Below are 21,130 nucleotides of genomic sequence, written 5' to 3' on the forward strand. Positions count from 1 at the left end.
CATTCTAATTAAATAATAATTACTAATCCTTGAAATTGTTAATTATTTTGGTAACCCATTAAATGAGGTCTAGGCCAATTTAATTAAATTTGTGAGTTTAACAATACTTCAATTTATTTTCAGTACATATTTTTGGTGCTCTCCGTGAGGCCAATAACACATTGCGAGGCTTAACTACTTATTCACTATATTAAATTGGTGCCTCCATGTGAGGTGCCATTCATTCCAAATAATTAATGGAATTCGTTTACACTGCACTATGAAACAGCGAGACTGGCATGCACTCTTCATCTGTGAATGAAAGATGTTGTATATTTAAAGCGAAGTGTTTTATTCTGTTTTTAAAACTTGTACTACAGTTCTGTTTTGAACTCAGCAGAAGGATTGACTGGCAGCTCACTACAATGGCACAGTGCATATAAAACAACACAACAGATAGCATGCCCCTCTTTTAGTCAGTCTATTTACCCAACACGATCAATTAAAAAAACACACACACACACACATACACCTTCACTGGGCCGATTACGATGTTATTTGGATCAGATCATTGGAAGTGCAAATAAGCAAATTATGCATTACTAGTGCACATGCTCAAACTCTGAGCCTCGATCTTGTTTGGCTGCCAAATGTAGGTAGTGTGATTATATTTGTGATGTATTTTTAACTGTGTTTAAACCTTAAGCCTCAAGTAAAAACATGCCAGGTGCACAATGCGCTATTGTTGACTGTGCAACTGGTTATTACAGACTTGAAAGGTGGCCTAAAAACCAGTGTGATATTTATAATTGGGAGCACTGGTTCATACTGCACATACAGTATGAACCAGTTTGTTTTACACAACTTTCTCATGGCGAAGAATAGCCCCCAAAAGGTGCAAAAAATGGAATAAAGTAATTTGTCAAATTTTGTTATCACATTCAATTTAATAATGAGAATGGAATATTGCTAAGGTAAACAATGACAAGACGTACCTTCTTTAAGAGTGCTCTCGTTATTTTCCAACAAATATTTTCCAACAAATATCCAACAATTCCGTCAAATCTGCGCTGTATGCTAACACAATGAGTTTGTCTTTGTGTTTCCCATGAACACGCCTCTTATAAAAAAGTTTCAATTCATCAACTTTCCACCTTTTAAAGTAATCTAAACTGCATTGTTTAGGGCTCCTTTACACATAGTAACAATAAGTACAACTCAGGGCGACTCACAGCGGAACAGCTCGTATGAGCAAACCACAAATCATCAAGCCGACGGGCAGGCGTGAACGATGCCGCTGCAACGGTTTTGTGCATGTGGGAACACAGTGCAAGCAGCTGCTGCTGTGAAAAAAAAAATACATGCCACGCACGGGATTCGAACCTGCAATTTCTAAAAGCTCTGATTGCCAGCCAGAAACCTTTCCACTGAGCTACCTGTTGGGTATTTTCTCCTCCAAACATTCTTAAAACCTTTGATAAGACAAACAGAGTCAAGAAACACCAGTGAGACAGAAAGTCAAATTAATCACGCGTGGAGTGCGGCCAGGCTGTACACCAAGGCTACACTAAAGTCTGGCCTGCGCTCCCGCTCTTTTTATTAGAGATGCCCTCATTACATCATAAAACTTGTCCTAAGGGGGGGGGGGGGGGGGGGGGGGCAACGCGAGACAAGTTTCTTCCCGTAACATAAACACATACGTCAATAAGCGCAGCTGTAAGGACAAACAGTTTCTTTCTTTTACTCTTATCGTCGGAGGTCAGCACATCTCTTGTCTGTTGCAGTTATCAGCTGTTGTGCATCTGCCTGGAGTGTCCTGGTCTTCACACTAAGCATCACGTCACAACAGTCAAAAACAACCTTCAGGTCTATTACTCCCAGTTCGTTAGCGGCTACAAAAACAAGTTGTATAATAATAATAATAATAAGTACATCCAGCTCCTTATTCCCAGTTCAGATTGACCCCAGCATGCTAAAACAAGGTTGAATAACACGTACATTCTCAGGGTTAGTGCAAACAGCACAACACCGTTCTCATGAGAAAGAAGACAAAAGGTACAAACGTTTAACAGTGATAACATATATATAAAATCTTTAACATTCCGCTCCTGTTTATCACCTGTTAAACATACAGTAGTAGTTATCACCTAGCTTAGCACTTCTTTTTGAGATTTTCACTAAGAGGTTCATCATGGTATGTTCTATAGGCTTACACCCCAGAGGTGATGTCATCATTGTCACCATCATCGGTGTCTGGATCATCATACTTCCATTGGTCTGGGTACAGGTCATGGGAGTCATCGTCCTCCTCGGTGTCGTCTTGCCCCAGGAGTGGATATGATGCTGGTCCCCCTCCTGGTCCTGGACTTATTGCTGTGGTTATCATTCTATTTACAAGGCCTCGGAGGCATGGAATACAACAACATCCACACAATGTTAGAATTGCAGCAAATACTGCTATAGACACTAATAGTGAAGAAATCAAAGACCTCCATCTTCCCATCCCTTCCAGCCACCAATCCCAGCCTTCGGTGTTTACTCCACTGTGCTCTTTCATCTTCCTGTTCAACGTCCTCAGCCCGTCAATGGCTTGAGTGAGACTGCCGTCTGCAGCCGTGTTGTTGGGAATGAATGTGCAACATTGTTCTCCGAACATGGCACAAACACCTCCTTTCTCCGCCAACAACATATCCAGAGCAATGCGATTCTGGAAGGCCATAAGGGATGTGGCTTCTAACTGTGAATGGACAGCCTTAAATCCTTCCTCAGTCCAATTTCCTAATTTCTGTACATTGTAGTGGATGTAGTTTATTCTGTCCACGTTTTTATTAATTGAACACCACCAACAGATGGAAGATTCGAATCCAGCTGCTATTTGATCAACCAGTTTATACTCGTCAGGAACTCCTCTGGGGACTCCTATTGCGTCAATATATGTTGGATTTCCTACTCCTTTCCACTCTCTTTTTACTCTATGTCTGGCTATGCCTCTCTGCCAATCTTCAGGAATAAGAGAGGCTGCATATGTCGTAACGTCTTCAGGGGTCATGGGTATGGCTTTAACTGGTAACAATAATGATATTAATGCACAATAACCTGACACATTTCGTGGCAGTCTGTCAAAGATTCTGTTATCACCACACCACCACCATACATCACTTCGGCTGACTGGTATAAATGAACCGTTTTTCTGTATTATTCGACTACACCACTTGTCTTATTACTTTTTCAGCTAAAGCTTCATAGGCTAAGAGTGTGTTAACTCATCACGTCAACAGTTCAAGCTTGAACTGGAGTTGTGAGCTTTTCAATATCATCATAATTCTCAGTACAGTCATTATAGTTTTCTCCACTAAGGTCTGACTGTTTCAATGCTTGATATTTTGGCATAGTTTGTTGGAAGGCCAGATTACACTGTACAAATGTATTTGACACCATTTTGCCAACCATTGTTTTGATATAAGGGATCACACAACACATGCATGTTGTGTTCAGCAGAACACAAACTCCTCCCTGTGAACCAGTAAGCAAGTCTAAAACCATGCGATTTTGCATCACCATGGTACGTAAAGCATCTATTTCAGTGTTTTGAGCTGCTACTATTTTTTTAGTTACATTCATGAACAGACCCAATCGATAATTCAGAGTTTCAATCATTAATGAATTTTTTTCCACTCCTATCCAGGGGAACAATGAATGTGCTATTTTATCTCCTACAGACCACAATTTTTGGTCCTTTGGTACATCCGAGCCCCACATGTGATCATGTGGTAACACATCTGGGTATATCAATCTCCTCCGTCTGGTGCTGCCATTCTTCTCTGTGGAGGTCCTTGGCACTACCACATATGTATGGTCAGTCACCTGGGTAGGTGCACACACACCACCCCAATTTGGTGGGAGACTCATGTACAGTCTGGAACCACAAAGCCAATAGATGTCATCATACACCGGAGTACCATTTACAGGTGGTAGCAAAAACTTACTAACATAAGCACATGATTCATCCGTTCCCCATGGACAGGAGCCTGTATAATTACATCCCCGTCCAATGTGATGAAGATAAGTACCATCCACATATTATGTTTTGGCTAGGCTTAAATTATTTGATAAAACATACGTTTGGGTACACAGACGTTTCTTAATTTTACCTACAGTTTTATTCCCTGTCCCGTAAAAGCAATTTGGGAATGGCCGTTGTGATGACAATTTAACGTGATGATATTTTTGAGTTTCCCTTCAGTCTAGTCAATGGAGCAGCACTTGGGCACGCTTGTACGTCCTCTGTTGAAATCCCTATCATATAAGTGGTTGCACTGAGGCAAGTGGTGTTAGAACTGCCCCCGAAATACAGTTTGATTATGCATCCGTATGATAAGACATTCTGTCACCCTAGCAGGGTACGGTTTAGCCGTCAGAGCTGGGTGTGTTGAGGATATAGGTATTTGCGAACAAACATAACAATTAGTAACGTAATTCCATAGCCAATAAATGAACATATCTGTACCACATATTAGTATGGTATATATGAGGGTGTCCATCTGTCTCGTTCACATTATGAATAAACCTTTTCTGACGTTGCTTGCGTTGTTCTCTGGCTCGGTCCACAGTGAGCTGCAATTCTTGGGTCAACCACCAGGCCAGGAATCCGAGGAGCACGAAACACACTAAGATCACAACGCAACCGGCTGCCCTACCAACAGTCCGGCAGCGGTGGCGCTGAGCACGCCGCTCCGGGGTCTGCTGTAGTTCAGTCAAGATTGCTAGGATACAGTGTTGTTAACCACCTCACCTAATAGTGCAAGGATCTCCCTGCTTCACTGGCATTGAGACAATCTATTGCTAATTAAATAGACTCCCTTTGTAGCCAGACTTCCCCTTACACTGTGGAGGCAGCCAACACACGCTGTATCTTACAGTGATGTATCCACGTTGATCTCTCCGCTATCTTTACTGCAGTTGGTGTTGTTAACAGCACTTGGTATAGACCTTCCCAACGAGGACTGGACCAGTTCTTCCTCTTAATCACTCTGATGAACACCCAGTCTCCTGGCTAGACTACTGGAAGGCCGTCCTGTGGAAGATCAAAATTATTCGGCAGTAAATGTGTTTAAGTTATCTCTTTCTGTGTTAATGTCTTTTTCATAAAATTTGCTAATGTTTGTTCCTCATCTGCTGTTTTAGTATCCATGTCAAAATTGGTAGACAATATGGTCGTCCATAAAGTATCTCAAATGGTGTTAACCCTGATGGTGTTGGTGTTATTCTCATATACAATTTTACTAGGTCCAACATTCAATCCAGGTTCGTTTTGTCTCTTCTATACATTTCCTTAATCTTATTTTTATTGTGCCCTTTGTCCTTTCCACTAATCCGGCACTGTGTGGTTGATAAGCACAATGATTTTTGAGATTGACCTGTAGCGCTTCTCCTACGTATTGCACTATTGTATTAACAAAATGCGCTCCATTATCTGAATAAACTGTTTCTGGTATTCCAAATCGTGGAATGATGTCTTTGCATAATGCCTTAGCCACTGTAAGTGCATCTGCATGTTTTGTAGGGAACAATTCTACCCATTTTGAGAAGGCATCAATTATGACTAAACAAAATTCCTTCCCTTCATGTTTACTCAGCTGTATATAATCCATATGGATCACTTGAAAGGGATATTGTGGTGTTGGAAATTTGCCTCTTTGGGGTCTCAAATTGCCTTGTGAGTTGTGTTTTGCACATGTCATGCATGCTCTACAATGCTGTTTTGCATATGCATCGAACCCATAAAGACAAAAAATAGATTGCAATTGTGATATCATACCCCCTGATGAGACATGCGTCACGCCATGGCTCATAATAGCTGCCCATTTAAACATATTTTTTGGCAATATGGGTTTCTTTTGTGGTCATACGTACAAATCATTTGCATACGTAGCCCCTTTAGTTATCCACATTTGTTTTTCTCTGTCAGTTGCCTGCTGTTGCATGTCAGCAAGCAGTGTATGACCTAAATGCAAATCCGGAGGGGTTTCCTGTACAACAAAAATAGAAGAAGCTGCTGTTGCCTCTTTTGCTGCTCTGTCAGCAAAATCATTTCCTTTTGAAATACTGTCAGAGCCCTTGGTGTGAGCCGCACATTTGCATATAGCAATTTGTTTAGGCAATTTCACAGCCTTCAGTAGTGCAGTTAGGAGTGTGGCATGAGTCACTGGCTTTCCAGATGATGTCACCATTCCACGCTCTTCCCACAGTTTTGCAAACACATGCACTGTGCTAAAAGCGTACTGGCTGTCTGTATAAATTGTTACAGCCGTACCTTTAAACAGATAGCAAGCTGCAGTTAAAGCAACTAATTCAGCTGCTTGTGCTGAAAATGAGGATGGCAATGAAGCAGAATCCAATACTTCTGAATTTGTGACAACAGCATATCCAGATTGTGTTTGTCCATAAGCGTTTTTAGTGGAAGAACCAGCCACATACACAATTGTACTGTTTGGGATGGGTGTGTCCTGGAGGTCTGGGCGTGCTTTCGTACAGACCGTAGCTACATCAAGACAATTGTGCGGCTCACCATCCTCAGGTAAAGGTATCAATGTGGATGGACTCAATGTTGTACAGCGCTCTACCGTAAGGTGTGGTTGTGATAATAGCAAGGACATGCACGAAAGATGTCTTGCTGGGGACAAAAGGCTCATGTTTGTCTGCAACAGAAGTGCAGAAACTGCATGTGGAACTTTCAGTGTCAACTGATGGAATAGAACAACATTACTGCTACTTTGAACAGCCATAGAGGCTGCAACAACAGCCTGTACACATGGTGGTAGAGCACTTGCCACTGCATCCAATTTAGATGAGTAGTAGGCAACTGGCCTTAATTTTGAGCCATACTCTTGAACCAAAACACTAGTCATGAACTTATTCTTACAATCAACTGTTTGAATGAATGGTTTACTATAATCTGGTAGTGCCAAAACTGTGGATGACACTAATGTTTGTTTTACTTTTACAAAAGCTTCCTCAGCATCTTTGTTCCATTCCAACACAGTTGACATTGAAATATCATCCTTGTACATCAAATCAGAAAGTGGACTAGTCAATTCTGCATAACAGGGAATCCATGCCCTGCAGTAATTAGTCAGTCCAAGAAATGACATCATCTGCTTTTTGGTTTGTGGTTTTGGAGCGTGTAAAATTGCTTCCTTCCTGTCAGACAGGATCGTGCGCCCTGTGGCTGATAATTCATGTCCTAAATATTTTACTTTATCCCTACACAACTGAACTTTGTTTTTACTCACTTTGTGGCCATTATCAAATAAGAAACATAATAATGCTACTGTGTCAGTTATGCAGTTTTCTCGTGTGTCAGAGGCAATCAAAATGTCATCAACATACACCAATAGTTGGCTATCTGCCAGTGGAACGAAATTGGCTAAACATGCTGACATGACTTGAGAATAAATAGTTGGACTCTCTGCGTAACCCTGCGGTAATCTGGTAAATGTATATCGTTGTCCTTTAAAGGTAAAAGCAAACCAGAATTGACTATCTGGATGTACTGGCACAGAGAGAAATGCATTACTTATGTCAATCACTGAGAAACTATTAGAATTTGGTCTCAGCGAATTTAACAAGGTGTGTGGATCTGGGACACATGGTGCTCTTTTAATCACAGCAGCATTTACTGCCTGCAGATCTTGAATCATTCTCCACCCCACTGAGGGCGGAGCCTTTTTCACAGGAAATATGGGTGTGTTACATGGTGAATCTGGACATGGTACTATTACTCCTGCTGTTAATAAATTCTCTATTACTGGCCTGATTCCTTCAATTGCATCAGGTTTCAATGGATACTGTCTTACACATGGTCTGTATTCTGTTTTTGGTCTTATAACTACAGGTTGTGTATTTTTTATCAGTCCTACGTCTGAAGGACCTGTTGTCCACAATCCTGATGGTACCGAAGAGAGAAGATCATCTTCTTCAGGACTCAACTGAAACACTCAGGATTGTGAAGTGGACACATCAATATGTGTTCCAGCTGTCAGCACCAATGAGACATCAACTGGCACTTTATACAATTTAGTTGATGGACTGAACTCCGTTCGTGGTCCAACTCTGCTCCAATCAGTGGCCGACAAAGCTGTTATGACTGTCAGTCCCAATTCTTGCCATTCTGTCAAATATGGCTTACAAAGTGACACATGCAAAGGCATACCTGTGAATCTCAACTTTAAAATGTCTTCAGTGGCACCTGTTACTGTTATGACAGCTGTTGAGTTGCCATCATGAATCAAATCGGTCATTGTCAGCTTCACAGGTGAAATATTTTTCAATTTGTTTTCATACACTGGTGTTCCTGGCAATATGCCACTATGGACTCTAAATACACTCTCAAATCTGCATCTAAACTCTGTCCATGGTTCTCCTTCTTTCTGAGTTGTCCTGGTAATTTCAGTATAATTTATCTTTGGTCCTAACACACCTTTTGCACGTGTAATCATAGCTTCCACTCTTGTTTTCAAGACTGGATCATCATGTGGCAATGGTACGCCATCCTGGTCTGCAGGATTCCAGTCTCCGCATATCTGACTCCATTTTAGGGCCACATGCTTTCATCCACACCTGTTGGACTTCAGGTCCACTAAGGTGGTAAGAACTTCTAATGTTTTCTATATCCTGCATAAATCCCTCAATGTCGACATGTGGCGATGGTATCATGTCGACTGCTGCTTTGATATCATCAGCATTCCATGTTCGATATACGAGCATGGTTGATCCATGTCCTGCTGTTCCTGCACGTGGATTTGGTACTTCTATCATAGGATAGGCACCTCCCTGGTCACTGTGTTCCACCATGGGAGGGGCTGTGGGCACTTTCGCTTGACTGCGTGTTTGTGGTTTTTCTGGTTTTGTTGTGTGGGCCGCTGAAGAGGAGGTACTGCTGGCCCACCACCACCAGAGGGCGCCCTGCCTGGAGTGCGGGCTCCAGGCACCAGAGGGCGCTGCCGCCTTATGGGAGTAGCCTGGGTGACAGCTGTCACCCATCACCAGACACAGCTGTTCCACTCAGCACAGAGGTATATCTGGAGGACGGCGTCTCCACCTCAGTGCCGAGATATCGCCTAAGACTGAGGTAATATTCTCTGCATTTATATTCTGAACAACCAGCTAAACTTGTTAAACCTTTTCAGGACTGTTGACTACTGATAGCTTCATTGCTTGGATAAGTACTCACCTTCCTGCTGTACTTTGACAAGAGGTGGAGGCGGCTTCTCCCCTCTCCGTTACTGGGTGCGGTCGCATCCACACCTGTGTGTTGTTGCTCTCTCCCGCCAGCAGTACCGGATCCGACGAGCGGAGGCAGTGGCCACCTGGGAATTCGGGACTTGGCGGTTCCAGTATTTCCAGGGTTCGGTGGCAGAGGAGATCTGGGTGGTTCCGGTTCGACTGAGACGGACGTCTCCTACCTTCGAGCCTGCCCACACGACACCAGCGGATTCGACCCCAAATTGTGATTGTTGTATTTATTGTGCTCGTTTCACAATAGTAAACCTTGTTATTTACCTTCTCCATTGTCCGTTCATTGCGCCCCCTGTTGTGGGTCCGTGTTCCTACACTTTCACAACAGGTTTTTCTGGTTTTTCACTTTTTACCTTAGGTTTTACTGCCAAATCATACTGTGGTGGCGGTACATCGTCATCCTCTGGTAGAGGAGATAAGGGTGTTGTTGTCACCGACGATCCAGCCGGCGGTGGTTGCTGAGGCTGTTCTGGTTCTCTGTGCTGAATTATCACATCTTCTTCTGCCTTACCTACAGCTTTCTTTTTCCTTGCTTTCTCTAATCGTCGCTTCTCTGCTCCCTTCTGTCTGTTCTCTGCTTCCTCCTCCCAAAATGCCACTAAATCTGCCCCTACTTTCTGCATCTTTTTCTCATCACCTTTATGTTTCTGTTCTACTGCCTTCTTTAGCTTCTGTATGCTGATCAGGTTCAGTCGTCCGTCAAAGTCATGTTTATTTATCCAGGTCTCCAATTTCTTTGTTGCTTTTGGATTTTTTGCTTCCATAAATTTCCAGTCGTCAGTTGATAAATTTTCCTTATTTTTAGACGTCTTACCCTCCATTTTTATTATCCCTTGTTATAATTTGGACTTCAGACGGGGGCACACCTAGGGTGTTCTAAATCTGAAGTTTTCACACTTTCTTTGGACGTGACAATTAATTTGCCGTCGTGTGGTTGATTCCTTTCACCTCCCCGTAGGAAGCGGAATCACTTGCCTGCTGCTTCCACACGCACGGTTGTCACTAACGTTGTCCAAAGTATTACACTTTCACACAGTTATTTACACTTACACAAAACACTATTTACACATAAAAACACTTTTAATAATCGTACGCGTATTCTTATGCCAGGGGAGCTCGCCCTCCCGTGAAATTTAACTAATGTCCTGCATTAGGGGACTCCGCCGTCCCTGCCAAATTTAACTGCTTTTTTACAGTGCACCCGGGATTTCCTTTACGCATTAAAACAGAGGAGTCCGTATCCTCCTTCCGGAATTTAACTACGTGCGTCCCTCGCAACCGTAGAGGAGTCCGCCCTCCTTACAGAGTTTAACTGCTTTACATTAACAGACGATTCTGTATCATCGCTTACGGAGTTTAACTGTTTTATGTGATCACTTTTATCCCCTACCGGTACGCGTATATAAACAGAGGAGTCCGCACCCTCCTTACAGAGTTTAACTGCTTTGCATTAACAGACGATTCTGTATCATCGCTTGCGGAATTTAACTGTTTATGTGATCTGATCACCACTCACTCAGTACTGTTTACAAAGAAATTTTTTACTCACTGACTCGACTTCCTGTCTGTCTTCTTCGGGAAAATCTCGTCAACCAGACGATGCCAACGGTGGTCGACAATTGCAGACACGATCAATTGATCGGACCTTGGCCAAGGATTTACGTCTGGACTTGGCGACCCCCGCTGGACACCTCCGGTATTGTTGAGATCCCGGACGAGCCCCCAGTCAATGTTGGGTATTTTCTCCTCCAAACATTCTTAAAACCTTTGATAAGACAAACAGAGTCAAGAAACACCAGTGAGACAGAAAGTCAAATTAATCACGCGTGGAGTGCGGCCAGGCTGTACACCAAGGCTACACTAAAGTCTGGCCTGCGCTCCCGCTCTTTTTATTAGAGATGCCCTCATTACATCATAAAACTTGTCCTAAGGGGGGGGGGGGGGGGGGGGGGGGCAACGCGAGACAGGTTTCTTCCCGTAACATAAACACATACGTCAATAAGCGCAGCTGTAAGGACAAACAGTTTCTTTCTTTTACTCTTATCGTCGGAGGTCAGCACATCTCTTGTCTGTTGCAGTTATCAGCTGTTGTGCATCTGCCTGGAGTGTCCTGGTCTTCACACTAAGCATCACGTCACAACAGTCAAAAACAACCTTCAGTTCTATTACTCCCAGTTCGTTAGCGGCTACAAAAACAAGTTGTATAATAATAATAATAAGTACATCCAGCTCCTTATTCCCAGTTCAGATTGACCCCAGCATGCTAAAACAAGGTTGAATAACACGTACATTCTCAGGGTTAGTGCAAACAGCACAACACCGTTCTCATGAGAAAGAAGACAAAAGGTACAAACGTTTAACAGTGATAACATATATATAAAATCTTTAACACTACCATCACGGTTCTATAAAAGGTGCGGGAAAATACTTGATATCAAGAAGGACATGGACATATTTAAGATAAAATTAAACCACACACCATATAAAAACATTTTACTGAAGTATGATCCGTCTGTTCCTCTGTAGATGACCCATGGCCACAGACGTACAGTCATGAAATTACATGAGTGAGAAGCAGTGTGCTCTTATCTTGTTTACATCTGCTGGTGGTGTGTCCAGCCAGCCCTGCGCATGTGTCCTGCCTGACACGCGTGTTTATTGTGAACAGCGCACCGCAGGACAGACACCACATAATGTGGAACAGTGCTCACATGTATGATGTGACATTCAGATCGCCCGCTGCTTGTTATGATCTGACGGTCCGTTTCACCTGGGGCAGCCTGTCAATGTGTGCACCATGTGCGCGCTCGCTGCAGCCCATTGCAACAGCTATATATGTTTTTAGTAATGTCCACGTAAGGACAGCAAGCAGACACATGAGCGTCACAGTGGACAATTGTTAGTTCATGTCCATCCAAACATGGTATTATTCCCCAGCCGTGACATCCAGAACCACAGATCTCCACAGCTGCTCCTGTTGGTGGCCACACCCCATCAGTTCAGCACACACACCAATGTGTCACTGTATCTGTTTGCAAAACCACACTGGTGGGGCATTTAAACAAATTTCACATTTAGCTTAACTGTGATCGTCTGCTGGCTGTTGTTGTACTAATAGTGCGACTGGCCACACATTTTCTAAGTGCCATGCGAACGGTGTTAGATGTTCGTGTGTGTGTCTGCTGGAATTTGGCCGGCACCTGCCACGAGAGGGTTTGATGGGCTCCACAGCGCACACTCTGTCTTTCAGTCGCTGGTGTGCGCAGATAGCTGTAGCAACAGGTGTATGAGGCGTTAGAGGCAGCTACTATTTTACATGTATTGCATACGATTCCTGCTTCATGCGCACTTCATGTGCAATTTGACCACATTCGTACTATATGTCAAGGGGCCCTAACATACATTCAGCTGGTTCACAATATTTTATCTAGTCCCACAATCCACCGACTCGAGATGCCCAACTTGCTTATTAGCACTTATCTGGATGGACAACTGATAGAAAGCATTAACCAAGTGGACTAATGTCGAGACACAACTCTATAGATCTGCCTTTACTTATACAAAACAGACACCAGACCACAAACATTTAAGTTCAAGCATTACTACGTACATCCATGATATGAACCCAGCCAGCACACAAATAATGTTGCCAACACGCACCTCATCTGTAGCAGGTGCCTGTAAATTTTAACATCAAGGTTGTAGTACAATCACTGGGCACTTTATTAGGTACACCTGTTCAGTCATAAATAGACAATCACATGGCAGCAACTTAGTGCATTTAGGCGTCTACACATGGTGAAGACGACTTGCTGAAGTTCAAACTGAGCATCAGAATGGAGAAGAAAGGGGATTTAAGTGACTTTGAACGTGGCATTGCTGTTGGTACCAGATGGGCTGGTCTGAGTAATTCAGAAACTACTGATCTACTGGGATTTTCGCCCACAGCCATCTCTAGGGTTTACAGAGAATGTTCCAAAAAAGAGAAGGTATCAAGTTGTGTGGACGAAAATGTCTTGTTGATGTCAGAGGAGAATGGTCAGACTGGTTGAATGGGTGACTGCATGATGCTATCATGTCAATATGGACCAACATCTCTGCAGAATGTTTCCAACTCCTTGTTGAATCTATGCCATGAAGGATTAAGGCAGTTCTGAAGGCAAAAGGGGTCCAACCCAATAAAGTGGCCGCTGAGTGTATATATCCCCTTTACAGTGAAGAGTGAAACTAGCCATACAGAACAAAACAGTTTTTTTTTGTGCTAGGTTGTAAAAGATGTTTATTTGTGCTTTAAAACTGGAGAATTTAACATGGGTTTCGATAGAGAATGATTCACTTTTGTAGCCACCCTCAAGTAGCCATACAAAAGAACAGCACTCCCACATTTGCCTCTTGGTTGCCTCTTGGTTGGGTCTTCGCGATGATGCATGCGTCATAGGGTGTCTGCCCTCCAACTTTTCCACAATATATTTCTATGGAGGTTTCCACTTAAAGTGACAGGCACAGAAATAGCTCATTTCTTGAAGATCAATTTTTGTTTTTGTTTTTTTAAAGGCTGTGTCACCTCAGTGTCTATGAGGTATTTATTGCTACAGATTTCTTTTCTCTTTTTAAGACATCTTGTAATTTCTATTAGCTCTGAAAGTTTACACAATATTTCTCTTAAACTCATAGGCATGCTTGTGAAGGCTGGTATGTTTGAAGATAAGTACACACCCAAACTTCACAAAAGCTCCACTAAATAAACAGTGTATCATGGCATGTTTCTGGAATGCTCCACTTCATTTATATATGTGTTGTTAATACAAAACATTACATTTTGTGAGAATGTTTGTCTCTGGAATGTGTTTCTTTGTTTATGGTAAATGGACTGCATTTATATAGCAGAGCATCAGACGCTCAAAGCGCTTTATAATAATGCCTCACATTAACCCTGATGTGAGGGTGCTGCCATACAAGGCGCTCACCACACACCGGGAGCAATTGGGGATTAAGCACCTTGCCCAAGGGCCCTTAGTGATTTTCCAGTCAGGGTGAGATTTGAACTGAGGATCTTCTGGTCTCAAGCCCAATACCTTAACCACAAGACCATCACCTCCCCTTTACATGTGTCGCTGCGATAGACTGGCGTCCTGTCCAGGATGTACCCCACCTCACACCCTATGACTGCAGGGATAGGTTCCATTCCCCCCCGTGACCATTAATTAGAGTAAAACTAAACTCATCTTAAAATCCATTTCTACTTCCTGTCTTTTAACCCAGCATGAGATTATATTCTTATTTTTATTCTTAATCCCATTTATTTGTTGGTTACTCTTCTTGTTTTATTGTTTTTTTTAAAAAAAAAACCTGTTTTATTCTCTCATAAATTTTTCAGTTTTAAAGTGCTGTATAAATAAAGTTGAGTTGAGTTGAAAGGTTGAAGATGAGTGAGTGTTTATGTGGATCACGTGATGTCAGGCCCAGAGACGAGGAAGAGGATGATTAGGGATGAGTCGAACCTTGGTGAGTGTCAGTGTGCGGGTTTGGCTGTCTGTGATTAGCCTGGAGTTGATCCCTGGGTAGCAGATGGTGAATGGTGGCTTATGGACGTCTTGCAGTCCAAGCAGCTTGTTTTTGTCCATGTTGCAAGGCGCAGTACAGACACATCGTCAGAAGATCCATGAGACCTGAGGATGGTGAGGAGCATTTTCACAGCCAGTTAAATGGGATTCTAGATTCTGGTGGAGTATTGTTGAATGTAATTAACATGCTGTGAGCCACTATGGGTTTGTGCAAAACTATATGCATCATTGGACCCACAAGTTTTCTTTCCAAATGAACTTCTGAGCAAGTCATTTCACGGACCCCTCTCCTGAAATAAAACCCTACAGGCTGTTGATTCTTCACAGTTTACCGTCGTTGATTAAGTGAAAGATTTGTGTCCTGGCTCCAGTATCATTTGACAATGGATTTTTGAATTTCCTTTGTATATGAAGTGACTTGATGCTATGCTATGATGAAAAAGTGTTCCTTTAATTTTTTTTTAAGCTGTGTGCTTGCACAGTGCATTTGGGCATTATGTAGACTTTAATCTCTGTATCCTGCTTTATATGACATCATCTTTCCAGACTGAGAAGAAGTCCTATATTGTATTTGGTGCTGGTGATTATCATTGGATTCTGTAGCGTGAAACCCAACAGAATCCAGACAAGACAGGACATCATGGTGGTGAGAAAAGTGACCGTAGCTGCTGTTCTGCTGCTCATCTGTGTTCAGCTGACGAACGGTTCTGCTCTTCCTGCTGTATCCTCCTACGAGTTCACTGCTTATAGGATGCAACAGTACAATTTAGCACAACATAAATATGGTACGTTCAAAGATTCACATTTCAACTCAAGTATTACAAATTGACACAAACCACAGTACCTAAGACACCATTTGCCACATTTGTCTTTTGAAATGGATCAGTGATTTAATAAGGTGGGGTTTGATGGACATACTGTTTTTACGCTAAAGACGGCAGCCAGCTACCAAGTTTGCAATGACATAGATTTATAATATACTTAAAATACTTCTGAGTTTAGATTATTAGAACAACAAATTATGAGGCTGTTGTCAAAATAGTTATTTAAAATTTCATTTTGAAGATTGACTTCAGATTTCTGTTCCTTTTGCACATTGGATGTTGAGGTTACCATGGAGCCATTGTCGTGGCAGAGGCACGGTCAGCTGACGAGCCGGTGTTGACCCGTCGCTGTGTCATCATGAAGCTGCCAGATTTCACCACTGAAAATTTCCTTGAGACCCAGAGGCAAAATGCTGCTGCCATACTGATCCTGTTACCCCAAAATATCTCCAGTATCCCCCATGACACTGTGCAGGTAATGATCTAAAAATATATCAATAACCTATGGGGTTGGAGGAGGGGACAAAAACAAAGCATTATGCTCGGGAAGCCATATAAACAGAATTCAGGAGTATAATTCCCCAACAAGAGGAAAAGCAGATTTCAGAGGTCCCCTAATAAGTCCAGGAGACTCTGTCCTTAAATGTCATGTCTGTCAAGCATTCTATGCCATTTCATTCTATTTTCCAAAACACAGTGTCACAAGAAAGAAAGAAAGAAAGGCATTAATGTTGACCTGTTGGAAATTAAAAAAAAGGTATATGACCTAATATAGACTGGTTATGGTTAGGGTGGGTGGAAGGAGTAGGATTAGGTTATGGTTAAGGTTAGGGTTGGGGGTATAAGTAGGGTTAGTAATAGTGAGTTAAAAAAAAACGTCACGAAAATTTGACTCATTTCATCACGGGAGCACAAAAAACAAACAAACAAACAAAAAAACGTGAGACTGGGCTGCTCCAAATTGACCATAAGTGTGCATGTGGACGTGTGTGAATGTGTTTGTCCATCTGCATGTGGCCCTGTGATAGACTGGAGTCGTGCCCAAGGTGTACCCAATCTCACACCCTAGGTTAGGCTCCAGTCCCACCCTTGATTGGAGTACGCGGTTGTAGAAAAGGCATGAATGACAAAAGGTCATGTGGTTGAGAACAGCAGAACTAAGGTGCTACGGGACTGGCCAACCAACCAGAAATAATGGTGATTGACAAGGAGCAGAAAAGGGTAGTTATGGTAGATGTCAGGGGTGGGACAAAGTCACCATCAAGTCACTCTCAAGTCATGAATCAGCAAGTCCCAAGTTAAGTCTCAACTCATAATGAACACCAATTGTTTCCAAGCTGACTTGAGACTTGACTTGGGACTTGCAGATTGATGACTTGAGAATGACTTGACAGTGACTTTGTCCCACCTCTGGTAGATGTGTAAAATTCCAAGTGATAGAAACATCACAAAAAAAGAACATGAGAACATAGAGAAGTACCAGGGCTGAATGAAGAACTAGAACAGACATGGATGTAAAGACCGAGGTTTATGTCCAGAAGAGTGCAGACCTAGGAATAGCTATAAGACACTACGCAAGACCCTCAATCTCCTTGGGAAGGCTCTTTTGTGTCACTGCACAAGTATTTTCAGTAATATCTTTGGGATAATGCTGAACAATGAAAAATGTTGCATTCATGATTTACATTCTGTCTTTAATAAATCAATCAATGTTTAATAAATCAAGCTTATTCATACATATTAAAGCAAAGCCATCTAGAAAGAACAGTTTGTTTCAACAATGTCCTCTTTCCTAGTCCTTCATGAGAAGTGAGAGTGAAGCTTTGCTGAAGGAGACTCTCATGCCCGTCTATGTGGTACCTGAGGATGAGCAGCTCCTTTGTATGTATGAGGAGGTCAAGCAGGCTGCTGCCACTCGTACCTCTTCTATATTCATTCGAGGTGAGACAGTCAAGTGGCTATAGATTGTGCCTGTGTGATGAATGGATGGAATAGTCATAGAAGGTAAAATTACAATTTAATGAAACACTCAGGGTGTGCTCATTATGGGAGTAGGATGAGATAATAAAAGCAAAATGGTTGTTCATTGCATACAAACATAAATAAATACATACAGCATATGCATACGAACACTAAATGTCTTTATGCTTGGCAGTTCTTCAGAGTATGGTCACAGCTACCGCCTTTCAGATCTTAGTGAGCAATAACATCCCAATTAAAGCCGTCACTGACAACACTATAACCACACTGGAGGTGAGTGTGGAACTCAATGCTTTCTATGTATTCATTATACTTTTGTTTTTTTTTTCACTGAAGTGGTCATGTTTACATTTAAGTCTGTTTTTTTTTTTATGTTTTATTTTGGTTGAAATGAGAAGAAAGTGAAATACAGCCACAGTTTTGTGTTTGTCTTGGATCAAGACTAAGACTGAGGCTTTCATTGCCTTCCCGGACTCAGCCATCAGAAAGTGTATCTGTATGTGAAAAATTGAAAAATTAAATTGAATTGAAATTGAAACTGTATGTGGTTAAAGTGTTGAACTTGTAGAGACATTCATATAGCTTGGGAATTGCATTAATGTCTGTGGGTCTCAGGTTCTCTGCATTTTAGATCAAGAGATGCCTGGGAAGAGCTAATGGAGTCACGAGGTCGCTGGGCAGAGGTGTTTGTTGATGCCATTATTGTTACTGGACAAGAAAGGTCCAAGTCTTCAGGGTTCTCGTGCTTCCTTCATTATTACATGATTGTGAAGCTTGAAGACTAACTAGTGACATACTCTAATAATCAAATCAAACATACTTTATTGTCCCCACTTGGAAATTGTGCATGGGGAACAGTGCTCCAACAGTTGCAGAGCAAGGCAAAATGACAGGGACAACACAAAAAAACAGATATAGAGATAAATAAAATCACAGATACAATAACATAAAACTGAGGTATAAAAACCTGCCTTAAAAATGGCTATGAAATTGATAAATATAATCCTAAAATACCCTTAGCACTGGTACCACATTCTCTTATAGGGAGAGTGGGGTAAGTTGTGCCGTTTTTTACTTAAAGTTACTTTAAAGCGAGGCCATGAGAGTAACACCCCCAACTTAATTATGTAAATATATTTCAGGATGTGGTGCAACCGTGGGAACAATGACTTTGGAACTGAAGTAAAGTATTGAAGAAATATAGCTTTCTGAAAAAAAGTGGTCTTGTGGCACAAATTGCCCCTGGTGTGGGGTAAGTTGTGCCTTTGGAGAGCATACATTGGGGTAAATTGTGCCATTAATTATTTAAGTAAAACTGTATATTTTAATAACAGAAATTGTAATGCTAGCTGTAATAGCTAGACAAATGCAATACAAGCTTGCTCATTTAAGGTTTATTTAAAGTTATTTTAACAATATTTCTCAATATTTTATTGAACAAGGCCCAACACTTCAGAACAAGGTTGAGTTCAAAATGAAAACATTTCCAAGGCCTAGAGCCACATGAACGCATAAGAACAAAATAAAATTCAAATGAAGAACTCTTCACAGATCTGGCCTACTACATCACATCCCACTTGTCAATGCTACAGGGGAATATAAATTTCTGCTCCCTTCTGGCTGTACCACCAAGTTTTTGTGGTGTGGGTAGTTTCCTATACACATCCTCTCTAGGGATAACTCCATCATTTTCTTTGAAAGTGAAAATGGGCTTTCCATCCACAGACCTCTTGCTTCTTCTTAGGAACTTTGCTCTGATGTCAGCACCATCAACCTTCTCAACCAATCCAACACAGTTGTAGGATTTGGTTTTGCCTGCAAAGTTTACAATAGCAAAGTCCCCAGCAGACAGATCCTTGTCACCATCATCATCATCATCATCATTCTGGACATCTGAACTGTCATAGTAGTCATAGAGTGTAGTCAGAGTGTGAGTGAGTGTGAATGACAGTGTGAGCCATATGATTATTACCTGTCCATCACTTTAGAGAGGTTATCAAAGAACTCCCCCACATTGTGCCTATTAAAGGCAGTAGCTCTACCAAGAGAGGTTGCTTCAGGAGTGCGGCATGATAACTGGTAGTGTGCTTTAAAGGCCACAAACCAATCACATCCTATGAAAGATTAAGTTTTTTTTTAGCATTATTATAATATCTCTTAATTTTTCCCTTATTGAGCCATTGCAGTTTACATTAAGATTTACATAAGTTGAAGCTATAATAATAAGCATTTCCTTGGGAAATAATTATTAATGGTCCCTATTACTTTTTCTTAATAAATGCACATTTAACCAAACCTGCTTTTTCCTCTTTGATCCAGCTGGCAGGGATATTGAAGTCATTTCTTCGTGCATACTCAAAAGCCAGTTCACGCCATTTAATGGGACTTAGACCATGAAACATCGCTGCTAGGGCCTTTATATGTTCTGCCAGCTCTTTCTCCATATGTTTGTTAAAGACTTGATTGGCAAGTCCAGTTCTTTTATATCCTGGCCTTATTTCTTCTCCATGTATCATTTTAATGTCATCCTGCATATGTTCATCTGCCTTGCCACCTGACGAATGTGCTCCCCTTTCTCCACCTCTTGCACTGCTCTGTCCATGACCTCTAGAGGAGTGGAAGCTCTGTCTGTCTTCCTCTTATAATTTTGTGGCATGATGGTTTATTTCTGTTTTTACCCTAAAAATAGGAATGTCACACAGTTTTAGTGATTAAATATAAGAATACAATGTAAAATTACAAAAAAGAAAAAAAAAAAGTTTAAAATGTTCATAAGTGGGGGTGAGTTGTGCCACTGGCACAACTTAACCCGGACCTTTTGGCACAAATCACCCCAACCAGTGGTGTCAAAAGTACATACATTTGTTACTTAAATAGAAGTATAGATACTGCAGTTTAAAAACACTCTGGTAAAAGTTGAAGTATCAACTTGACCTCTTTACTCAAGTAAAAGTGAAAAAGTATGTGCTCCAAAACCTACTTAAAGTATAAAAGTATAAAGTAACCTTAAAAAAAAAAAGAAAAAAAAAAAGGTAGATGCCACTATATGAATTGAAAGCTTAATTTAAAAACTGATTCATTCTACATGTGGCCCAAGACCCAAAACCCAAATTACCCCCCAACACCACCTGCACGAAAACGTTTGAATTCTAGAAGCTCTGAAATGCAATCTGGGACTATTCCAGAAGATAAACTGGAGTGAGTGCAGCATCCATTTAGGTGAGAAAAAACAAAACAACTTTCCTTATTAAAATTAATTCCAGTAGTATTCTGCTCTTACTAGGATGCAGCAGTTTTCTAGTTTGGCAGATAGTTCTGGAGGAAATCACTGAAGAAATTAACACATTGAAAATATGGTTTGACTGAAACAAACTGTCATTAAATAAGACAGGGATGAAGTGGAGGTGTAAGAGTCACTAGGTGTTCACAGGAAACATTTATTTCTGTATGTATTTATTTATGTATGTTCATTGTTAGTTGCTTTTA

General features: G+C 41.5%; 1 protein-coding gene across 1 annotated transcript in view; it reads left to right on the forward strand.

Moving 5' to 3' along the window:
* The first annotated feature begins 15,264 nt into the window (after nucleotides 1-15,264).
* Nucleotides 15,265-21,130, forward strand: part of zgc:109965 (uncharacterized protein LOC619266 homolog) — a 30,887-nt gene continuing 25,021 nt past the window's right edge. The window contains exons 1-4 of the mRNA XM_034167088.1: nucleotides 15,265-15,625; nucleotides 15,949-16,139; nucleotides 17,461-17,605; nucleotides 17,820-17,917. Coding sequence (XP_034022979.1) covers nucleotides 15,481-15,625; nucleotides 15,949-16,139; nucleotides 17,461-17,605; nucleotides 17,820-17,917 — 579 coding nt within the window. The 5' untranslated portion in view covers nucleotides 15,265-15,480. The remainder of the gene's footprint in view (nucleotides 15,626-15,948; nucleotides 16,140-17,460; nucleotides 17,606-17,819; nucleotides 17,918-21,130) is intronic.

Source organism: Thalassophryne amazonica, chromosome 3, assembly GCF_902500255.1.
Source record: "Thalassophryne amazonica chromosome 3, fThaAma1.1, whole genome shotgun sequence".
NCBI classification, from domain to species: domain Eukaryota; kingdom Metazoa; phylum Chordata; class Actinopteri; order Batrachoidiformes; family Batrachoididae; genus Thalassophryne; species Thalassophryne amazonica.